Here is an 11,216-nt window from a genome sequence, read left to right as displayed (position 1 = left end):
CGGAAACAGACGCACTAACCATCCTGTGGGGGGGATACAAACTCCTGTACGTGTTTCCACCAATCCCTCTCATACCAAGAATCTTAGGGAAAATCAAAAAGGAAGGGCGACCAGCGATATTAATAGCACCAGATTGGCCAAGAAGAAGCTGGTACGCGAGCATCATAGAAATGTTGACCGACGCACCATGGCACCTACCGGATCGAAGAGACCTGCTATCCCAAGGGCCTTTGCTACACCTGGACTCCAGGTCTCTACATTTGACGGCCTGGCCGTTGAGACCAAGGTGTTAAGAAGAAAAGGTTACTCGGAGAAGGTGATTCAAACAATGATACGGGCCAGGAAACCGGCCTCGTCGGCTATTTATTACAGAGTCTGGAAGCGTTTCTTCACCTGGTGTGCGAGTGCAGCCGATGCACTTTTCGGTGGCCAGAATACTGGCATTCCTACAATCGGGTCTCGAAATAGGATTAAGGGTAGGCTCGCTAAGGGGGCAGGTATCAGCACTGACGGTGCTGTTTCAGAGGCCAATCGCAAGCAGAATGGCTGTGCGTACATTCCTGCAGGGAGTCGCCCATACGACACCCCCGTTGAAAACTCCGGTTCAAGCGTGGGATCTTAATCTCGTATTGGAGGCTATGACAGACCAACCGTTTGAACCGCTGAAAGAGATTCCTATGTTGCTACTGACCTGAAAGGTAATATTCCTGGTCGCTATTACCTCTATTCGTTGGGTCTCGGAACTGGCGGCCTTGTCTAATATGACTTTCCACCAAGATAAAGTGGTACTGAGACCATCACCAGAATTTCTACCGAAAGTAGTCTCAGATTTCCACATCAATGAAGATATTGTCTGGCTTTCTTCTGTCCAACGCCAGTACACACGAAGGTAAAAACACTGCACCGCCTGGACTTGGTGAGGGCGCTGAAGATTTATGTAAAAAGAACCAAAGAATTCCGTAAAACTGACACCCTCTTCGTGATTCCGAAGGGGGCCCGGAAGGGCTCGGCAGCCTCAAAAGTCACCATATCTAAATGGATAAGGTCCTTGATAACAGAGGCGTATCGCACCTCAGGACGCATGCCACCATTTCGGGTTACGGCCCACTCCAAATGGGCGGTAGGGGCCTCCTGGGCGGTCAGTCACGGAGCCTCGGCGCTTCAGGTATATAAGGCAGCCACCTGGACTTCCTTACATACGTTTTTAAAGTTTTATAAGGTCCACATATCTGCATCATCGGACGCCGCTCTCGGCCGGAAGATTTTGCAGGCGGCGGTCCTTTGACCACACGGTCAAAGTTGTAAATGCCCACCCAATATATATATATATATATATATATATATATATATATATATTTTCGGGACTGCTTGTGGACGTCCCATGGTCTAGGCTGTGGCCCCCAATGATACGGACGAGAAACAGATATTTTTGGTATAACTTACCGTAAAATCTCTTTCTCGTCACGTTCATTGGGGGACACAGCACCCACCCCTTATTTATTTAAGCGGTTGCTGGAACTTTCTGTTCTTCGGTCATGGTTTGGCAGAAACTTATGCCAAAACATGGTATTTTGGTATGTATAAAACATAATATGTATAATCGTACTCCCACTGGCTTCCTACTGCTTGCAGACAGACTAATTAGCTGAGTGCCTGCAGGGGGGATATAGTCAGGGGGGAGGAGCTAACACTTTTTTGCTTAGTGTCACCTCCTAGGGCAGTGGCTATATCCCATGGTCTAGGCTGTGTCCCCCAATGAACGTGACGAGAAAGAGATTTTACGGTAAGTTATACCAAAAATATCTGTTTTCCCACCTTTGCTGAAGACTTGAAAGTCCACAGATTGCTATTAACCCCTTAGTGACCAAGCTTTTTTTACATTTTTGTTTTTTCCTCCCCCCTTTAAAAAAAAAATAAAAATCGTAACTCCTTTATTTAATCATTGATGTAGCTGTATGAGGGTTTGTTTTTTGCAGGATGAGTTGTATTTTTTGGGTATTACAGTGGAATGCCTTTGGTGTAACACAAACCCCAAAGGCTGCCACCCGGCTTGGTTGCTGCTGCCATAACGGCCGGACTGATGTGTTCTTCATCTATGACATGTGTGAGCTCTGTGTTTCTGACATTGATAATGGTCGGTCGCTGCCTTCGTTAATGTATTTACATATATATTCTATCACACACTGAACTACAAGCCTCCACATTGAGGGCATTAAACATTATGGCAGAATAGGGGAAGAAGGAACCACCCGACATTAGCGTTTTATCGGTGCGGTTTGACCTCCATCTGCTGGCGCTCTTCGTCGGTATAGTGGGAATCCGTTTTCATTGTGAACGCTCTCTTTATGTAGCTTACAGGGAATTTTTTAGTGCATTTCCCATCTTTTATGCACGGGGATTGGGGATTTTCAGGGCCGCATGGACCATGAATCATACTTTTACCCATAATGCCACGTAGCGCCTTGTCACGGCTTGGATCAGGTATTTCAGCGCTGATGATGATATCAATTTGATTGGGTGTCAACTTGTCTTTTACCCAAAGTACCATGTGGCCATGTGGTGAGCCGCGCTGCTGCCATCCTATGGCATACATAAAGCCCAGCACCGCTCCATATATTTATCCGTTAGTTATAACCCACATTAGTGTTTTATCTTTTAACCTAAAAACCCTTATAATTATATCATGACGATCAGTAGCGTTTGTCCCGACATCAGTTCATCGACTGTTTCTTTCCATGTTGGGTTACATGTGACAGTAATAAGTAAATCGGGGCGACCGTGGGTGCGCACATGAGCGAATGCGTCGTGAGTATACTCATGCGGATATCGTGGGCTGTTTACAGGTGAAGACGGTCCAATAACCATTCTGCCTGAATTATGAGGACTAACATTTGCATCATTTGCTCCAGCATCTTGAAGATGGATGTAATTCTCTGCTCCTAACGTAGTCTCATTTACTGATATATCGCAGGTATTCGCTTTCAGCCATAACGTACATATCGACATAAATTGATCAGCCGGTTCTCTACATCGCGGTGTCATATTAAAATCATTTTCTCGTATCATCATGTTGTCGGCATAAAAATCCACGCAGGACACCTTTTTCAGGCACCCTGGGTAATCTGTCATCACGGGCCTTTAAAACGATATCACGGGCTGCAAGCTGTTCGCCTGTAAGCACGGCTGCGACTTCATCTATCAGTGGTGTGTTATATCGTCTCCTGTGTTCCCCACTTGGCGGAAGGTCTGGGTGCATCACTAATTATAATCTCCCGGTATTCTGTCTAAAGCAGTTATGAAAGTGATAAGATGGTTATTTTAATGCAGCATTCTTTGGATTGTTAGAGCAGTATCTTCTCCAACCCCTTGAATATTCTGACATCTGCGGTCTGCTTCATTATGTACACCCCCCATGAAATAAATCTCTAAGAACTTATGTTGTTGATTATCTGTCGGAAGTAAAGAGCCAATTCTATGGTAAAGTTGACCTTGGATTGACCATGATTCATTGCAATCCTACAAAAGTACAGTTTTAGCGGTTCCTCTGGCTCGCCAGTAGTGGGGGTGAGATTTTCCCACCATAACAACCAATAACAACAGTCTCCTCCTTCCATTTTGGCGCTTCGCAGTGCCTACATTTTCGATTGATTTTTTTCCTATGATTACTAATTAATGATAAACTAAGTCAATCAATGGGTCATAATGAAATGCGGCATCATGAAAAGGCTCCCCGTGCTACATACAAACACATGTCTCCTTTCTGACTGTCGTTCAGCAAATAAAACCCGCCATCTTTGTGAGTCTTCAGGCGTTTCTGCAGCTGTCAGACGCGTAACGCTCAGCATCTAAAATCTGAAGGGCCTGAGTTGGCTCTAGGGCAGGGCTTTCCAAACTGTGTCAGTGCCTCCGACAGAGGGTCTAGGTCCCCTCTGTAGTGGTGTCCTGACAGGCTGTACGGAGAAAAGCGACATCCAGGAACACAGATGATGTGAGCCGACTCTGGTCATGTGATCTGCGCTGCTATTCCGACACCGGGTGCTGAAGTTCATTTACTCAGAGCAGCCTGTCCGGACCCCACTACAGCGGTAAGTAGAGCGCGGACCAATGGCTCCTTCACACTGGTGTGGGTGATATCTGGCCATGTTTTATGTCCAGATATCACCTTTGCTATCCATCTGAAACCCCTGGAAACAGCCTCGTATCACTGCGGGGCTAAACTGATTCCCCGACGCGGCTGTGACAGCCATGGCAGAGGATCTTTGAGATCTCCCATTGTTTTCAGAGGGAGCCAGCGCTGCCGTCACCGTTGATAACCATTCACAATATCACAGTTAGATAGAACGTGCTGCGATTTGTTTCCCACATAGTATCACATCGCGGTGCCATGCAGGAAGACATGGCTGATGTGTATGACGCAAGTCACATGAATGGGGTTCATAGTTGTGCTTCTAGCAACTCTCAAATCACACAGGATTTTCTCGATTGCTCCAATGTCTCTGTGGCTCTAAGAGACATAATGAAAACAAAGATCTGGTACCGTGTTAGCCAGTAGTAATCTACAAGATTACATGGTTTCTCTTGCTGGGAACAATCTAAGAGACACGTGACGCTCAGCGGACCTGAGATTGCTCCAATGTCTCTGTGGCTCTAAGAGATGCGTGACGCTCATAATCTAAAGTCCGCCGGGCCTGAGATGCTCCGGGGTCTCTTCTGCTCCAGAGTAGCTTGTCCTTCAGCTTGTCCTTCAGCTTGTCCTTTCAGCTTGTCCTTTCAGCTTGTCGATGCCTTCTTGCCTCGGCGCGGTCATCAGATTCTTGGGCTCTAGTAATTTTCGGAGCTCGAGCTCTAGTAGAGCCGTGCGCTAGATCTGACATCAGCTTGAGCGCATATTATAAGAAGACCAAAAAATGGATAGGAAATACGATTATCAAAAGGAAACCATTTGTTACTGCTGAGGTAAAATAAAAGCTGCGCTGTGATTGGTTGCTATGGGCAGCACAGATTTTCTTTAAACTCTCAATCCATGTTAATGTATTTTTTGTTCATGTTTAATTCCCAGGAAACGCCGAGTATCCCTGCCAGCTTAATAATCGCATGTGTGGCAACGATATCTGCCAGTTTGTGTAGTTATAGCTTAGGATGTGCACCGACACGGGGGTGCGTCTGCCCATCACCAATAAATCTGTCTTGTCGCGCTCCCTAGAGAACTCCATAAATGTTCAGGATACAACCTAGCTGATGTCCTTCCTCAAGATGGAAGCCATCTCCTTGCCAAACTACATCATAACTGCTTCAGCCGTGAAAAGGGAACAGACAGACAGACGGACAGTTACTGCTCATTATACTATCAGTATGGAGATGGAGATCTTGTTGAGGACTCCCCAGGAGCTTCATGCTGCACATTAGAAGGACTGAAACCACAATAGGAATATTAATTCCGCACTATAAGTGATGCCCGCTGTGCCGTCTCTCTGCAGCGTCGGGGAGAGTTATTAATATTTCAGCCGGTTTTGGACTGTATTACGCTGTGAATTTCCCACCTGTAATTCTGCAACTTATAGTCTGCAGGTTATTCACTGCGCTAATAGAATAGGGATTCCCGGAGCGATTGTGGAGGGGAGATGGATAGAACCTGTCCTCTGCCCCTTGTGATCCCAGGTGAGAGGATTTGGGAGGTCACCGAGCTCTAGATATACTGCTTTATACTGACATCACTGTTGTAACCTTTGATTGACTTTAGCGATCATGTGAAGATGCTTTCACCTCCAACATGGAGGAACTGACTTTACAAACTGTTCACCTTGGGTTCCATCCTGTGTAAAGAGAGAACACAACATCTACTCTTTATTATCTTCTCATCGGTTTTCCCTTATAATGTCCGGTAATTGTATTATTACAGGGGTTTGTATGGTGTTACATTGTCTCGTCTTCTTCCCATTCAGGATCCTCGGCTGATATCTTCTATATCAGATAATTATCCTGATTGACCCAACAAGGATGGAAAGGAACCGGGACAAGATGGCGGAGAGTATATTCACCCTCACCCTAGAGATACTCCTCCAGCTTACAGGAGAGGTGAGAGATTCTGGGGATGATGTCACGTTCCATCATTCTTATCTCTGTCAGTCTCTGTTCACATCTACGGCAGAGGATTTACTGCAGATTCAGTCTTAAATGCTGGAAAATAATAGAGCTGGCTGGGCAGTTTTGCTGGTAAAATGACAGATACCCAACAGATCTAGGACATTCATGAATGTTTCTCCCCATAAACAGGATTACACGGTAGTGAAGAAGACTTCTAGTGATGGCTGCCAGGCCCCGGTGTCTGATGGATGGGGAAGAATCCTAAGCCCAATCACAGGGACTCAACCCCAAATATTGGAGGAAATCAATGAGCAGAAGATCCTAGAACTCACCAACAAGATGATTGGGCTGCTGACTGGAGAGGTGACGCTGCTGGGAATGCTGGGACATTATACAGTAATGCTATGGCGGTATAACGTGTCTGGGTGATGACGGTATCATTGTGTTGTCAGGTTCCTGTAAGGTGTCAGGACGTCACTGTCTATTTTTCCATGGAGGAGTGGGAGTATTTAGAAGGACACAAGGATCTGTACAAGGACATCATGATGGAGGACCACCAGCCCCTCCCATCATCAGGTAATAGACAGGACTAAATACCTTACAGCTTCTGAATCAGGGTAAAGATCTGATCTATATTGATGCTACAGAGACACCTGTGAGGGAGGGAGGGAGGGGGGTGGTGAGGTGAGCAATATAAGGCCGATTTCACACAGCCGAGGAATGCGAGCAAGATTTGTGCATTGCGAGATACACAAATCTTTCACAAATATCGAATCATAGAATAGTAGAGTTGGAAGAAACCTCTAAAGTCATTGGGTCCAAACCCCTGCTCAATGCAGGATGACTAAATAATCAAAAACAGATGTCCATCTAGCTTCTCTTTGAAGACTTCCATTGAAGGAGAACTTGCTACCTCTCTTGCAACCTGTTCCACTCATTGATCCCCCCTCACTGTCTAATACGAGGGGGTGCTGATAAATCTTTGGCTTTACCCAGAAAGAAACAAGACGGGAAGATGAAACTTTACATTTATTCCACATACTCTCCACTGATGCCAACACACTTCTTACATCGGTATTCCAAATTCTGTAAGCCTTGTAAAAAGAAGGATTTCGGTTGTGCCTCAAACCAGTCCATAGCAGCCATGGCATCAGGAATGGTGTGAAATTTGATACCCTTGAGGTGTTTCTTCAGGTTTGGAAACAGATGATAGTCGGAGGGAGTTAGATCTGGTGAATTAGGTGGGTGGTCAACCAGCTCCACCAGTTTTGTCGTGGTCGCTTGTGCGGTGTGAGCGGAGGTGTTGTCTTGCAGGAACAGAATTCCTTTGGACATCTTGCCGCACCTTTTGGCCTTCACAGCTGCCTTCAATTGGTCCAAACGTTTAATGTAATACCTTGCATTGATGGTGGAAACATTTTGAAGGTAGTCCTGTAGCAGGACACCCTCCTTATTCCAGAACAAAGAAGCCATCACCTTAGTGGCTGATTTTTGCACCCTGAACTACTTTGTGCGAGAAGAACCACTGTGCCTCCACTCTTTTGGCTGTTCCTTGGTTTCAGGGTCATACAACTAAATCCAGGTCCCATCCCTAGTGACCAATCAATCCAGGAAGTTCTTATCAGTCCGGAAATGCTGACAAGTGGACGGGAAAGTTAGATTAGACACATAACGCTTTCATGTGATGTAACATTCCTTACCATAGAAACAAAAAAAGAACACAAAGCCAAAGACTTATCAGCACCCTCTAGTATCTAATGTGTCTCCTCCCTTTCAGTTTCATCCCATTGCTTCTTTCCATGTGCAGATGAGAATAGGGCTGATCCCTCTACACTGTGACAGCCCTTCAGATATTTGTAGACAGCTATTAAAGAGGTTGTCCCGCGAAAGCAAGTGGGTCTATACACTTCTGTATGGCCATATTAATGCACTTTGTAATGTACATTGTGCATTAATTATGAGCCATACAGAAGTTATAAGAAGTTATTCACTTACCTGTTCTGTTGCTAGCGTCCTCGTCTCCATGGTGCCGTCTAATTTTCGGCGTCTAATCTCCAGATTAGACGCGCTTGCGCAGTCCGGTCTTCTTCTTTTCTCAATGGGGCCGCTTGTGCAGGAGAGCGGCTCCGTGTAGCTCCGCCCCGTCACGTGCCGATTCCAGCCAATCAGGAGGCTGGAATCGGCAATGGACCGCACAGAAGCCCTGCGGTCCACCGAGGGAGAAGATCCCGGCGGCCATCTTCACCGGGTAAGTAAGAAGTCACCGGAGCGAGGGGATTCAGGTAAGCGCTGTGCGGTTTTTTTTTTAAAGTCCCTGCATCGGGTTTGTCTCGCGCCGAACGGGGGGGGCTGTTGAAAAAAAAAACAACCCGTTTCGGCGCGGGACAACCCCTTTAAGCCTTCTCTCAGTATTCTTTTTTGCAAGCTAAATATTTCCAGATCCTTTAACCGTTCCTCAAAGGACATGATTTACAGACCGCTCACCATCTTGATAGCTCTTTTCTGAACTTCGTTTGTCTGTCTTTCTTTAAATTGCATTTCAGATGAGGTCTAACTAAGAAAGTGTAGAGAGGCATAATTATCTCCCGTGATCTAGACTCTATGCTTTCCTTGCTGCATTTCAGAATTCTGTTTGCCTTTTTTGCTGCTGCATCACACAGTTGATTCATGTTCAGTCTGTGATCTATTAGTATACCCAAGTATTTTTCACACGTGCTGCTTAGCCCAATTCCCTCAATTCTCTGTGTTTTGTTTTTTTTATTTTATTTGCCCAGATGTAGGATTTGGCATTTCTCCTTGTTAAATAACATTGTTAGTTGCTGCACACTGTTCAAGCTTTTCTAGATCTTTTTGAATCCTCTCCCTCACTTCTCTAATGTTAGCTATCCCTCCTAGCTTTGTGTTAACGACAAATTTGATCAGTGTCCCCTCAATTCCCTTCTCAAGATCATTTGTAAAAATGTTGAATGCCCTGGGACAAGGACAGAGCCTTGTCAGTGATTCTGTCATAGAAGGAAATCAGATTAGTCTAGCATGACTTGTTTGTTACAAACCCATGCTGGCGCTGGTTATTTACTCCATTCTCCTCCAAGTACTTGCATATATGCTGTTTAATAATTTGTTCAAAGATCTTTCCCGGTCTAGAAGTCAGGCTCACAAGCTTGTAGTTTCCTGGATCCACTTTTTATTTTTTTATTTTTTTTGAAGATAGGGAAAACATTTTTCCTTTTCCAATCTTCTTGGCCTTCGGTTCTCAATTTTCAAAGATTATAGCAAGCGGTTCAGCAATCACACCTGCTGCTTCCTTTAGCATCCTAGAATGTAATTCATCTGAGCCTGAAAACTTGAATTTATGTAAGCTAGCTAAGTGTTGCCTTGCTGCTAATTCTCGGCTTATAGATGGCCTGCATTCCTTTATTCCTTCATTAGCACAGGGAAGATCAGTTGAAACAGATACAAAATAGTATGTAAAGGTTCTTCCTTCTCAACATAATTTTTAACCAATTCACCATTCTCATCCTGTAAACATCCTATAGCATCTTTGACTATCCTTTTGCTTGACATAACCCCAAAATGTTTTTTTTATTGTTTTTTGCCTATGTTGCAAGTCATAATTCATTATAGCTTTTCTAACATACAGTTTCGGCAGACTGCATTATATCCTTCTTTAGATATTCTTCTCTTTCCATTTAATAAACCTATTTTTTTTCCATTGTAACGTGCGTCATTTCTGTGTTCATCCATCCTGGTCTCTTTATATGCTTCCCATCCTTCCCTCTTTTATGGATTGTTAATGATTGTGCTTTGAGAATCTCATTTCGCAATATTTCGCAACCTTCTTGGACATTTCTGTCCTGAAGAACATCCAGACATTAGATCCTTCCTACCCTCTTTCTGAGTCTAACAGAGTCTGCCTTTCTGAAATCCAACCATGAGGTCTGAGTCTTCTCAGATCTGCCTCTCTTTGTTATCCAAAATTCAAGGATAGCATGAGCGCTGCCTCCTAAGGTCCCAATACACCTCCTAAGGGCCACTGGAACATCCACAACAATTTCCTACCTGTTGGTAAGAATATGTCCAAGATAGCAGATCCCGTTGTTTTCTTTTGTACCTCTTGGAAGATAATGTTGCTAGAAAGAGCTGATAAGAATTTGTTGGACCCATTACTTTTGCCTGAGAGATTCCTTACAAACGTCTGGATAGTTAAAATCTCCCATGATCACTATGTTGTGCTTGTTTGGGAACTTGGCCATCTGATGAAGAAAGAGTTCATCCATATCTTCTGCTTGTCCAGGCGGCCTACAGTAAATGCCTAAAATGTTGTCCTTTCTGTGGTTCTCTCCTTGTATTCTTACCCAAACAGTTTCTAGAGAACTAGCATTATCTGAAGCTCGAGTCTCTGTGGCGATGTGTGCTTTACTAACATACCATGTGTTAGGTGCACTGTTCAGACAATTCTTCTGCTTCTGTGTCTGGCAAATATGGGCGTCAACCCATTCTCTCTGTTCCCTGAGCTTATATTCACTCTTTCAGCACTCCTAGGTTTAATAGCTTCTGGTCTCCTTTTCAGCTGATGCTCCTTTTCTAATCACCGTCCTATATAGCTGCCCTGGGCTTTCAAGATCTTGCTGCAGTGTTGTTGAGAGTTTGTTCCCTTCACTTCATGTCCAGCCACTGCTTCAGCAGTTACCTTGCTGTTTGCTTTGTTCAATGTTCTTCGTTCGTGTACTCTGTGGTCTGTTATTCCCATTATCCGCTTCTCTGTTTATCCTTGTCAGCTCATTCCTTCTTTGTTTCTGTACTCCCCGTTGTTGTTCTATCTCTGTCCTATAGGTGTTCTGGTCTGCCAGGGTAAGTCAGCGCTTAGAGGAAGACCGTGGGGGTCATCCTTATTGGGACGAGTGCTCCGCTTATAGCCAGAGGTTTCCCTCTCCTGGTTATCGGTTCAGGGCAAGATACCTTCCCTAGTTTCCATCCATATACAGGGCTGTTCATCTGGTATCTTACCTCCGACGCTGAGGGTGGCTGTCAGCCGTGCTGGATCTGATCTTCACCTACCTGGTAGGTTGACACAATGGTTCCTCATCCACAGTCCTTACACACTGCAATTATGAGATCTGTTTCTTATAAAA

The 11,216-nt window shown here is 44.8% G+C and overlaps 1 protein-coding gene across 1 annotated transcript in view; it reads left to right on the top strand.

Annotated features, from left to right (window-relative positions):
- Positions 1–5,650: 5,650 nt before the first annotated feature.
- The window catches only part of LOC136624387 (zinc finger protein 585A-like), a 144,958-nt gene continuing 139,392 nt past the window's right edge, over positions 5,651–11,216 (top strand). Inside the window, exons 1-2 of the mRNA XM_066598358.1 lie at positions 5,651–6,075; positions 6,274–6,447. Coding sequence (XP_066454455.1) covers positions 5,998–6,075; positions 6,274–6,447 — 252 coding nt within the window. The 5' untranslated portion in view covers positions 5,651–5,997. The remainder of the gene's footprint in view (positions 6,076–6,273; positions 6,448–11,216) is intronic.

Source organism: Eleutherodactylus coqui, chromosome 4, assembly GCF_035609145.1.
Source record: "Eleutherodactylus coqui strain aEleCoq1 chromosome 4, aEleCoq1.hap1, whole genome shotgun sequence".
NCBI classification, from domain to species: Eukaryota; Metazoa; Chordata; class Amphibia; order Anura; family Eleutherodactylidae; genus Eleutherodactylus; species Eleutherodactylus coqui.
This window is presented reverse-complemented; position numbering and strand designations above follow the sequence as displayed.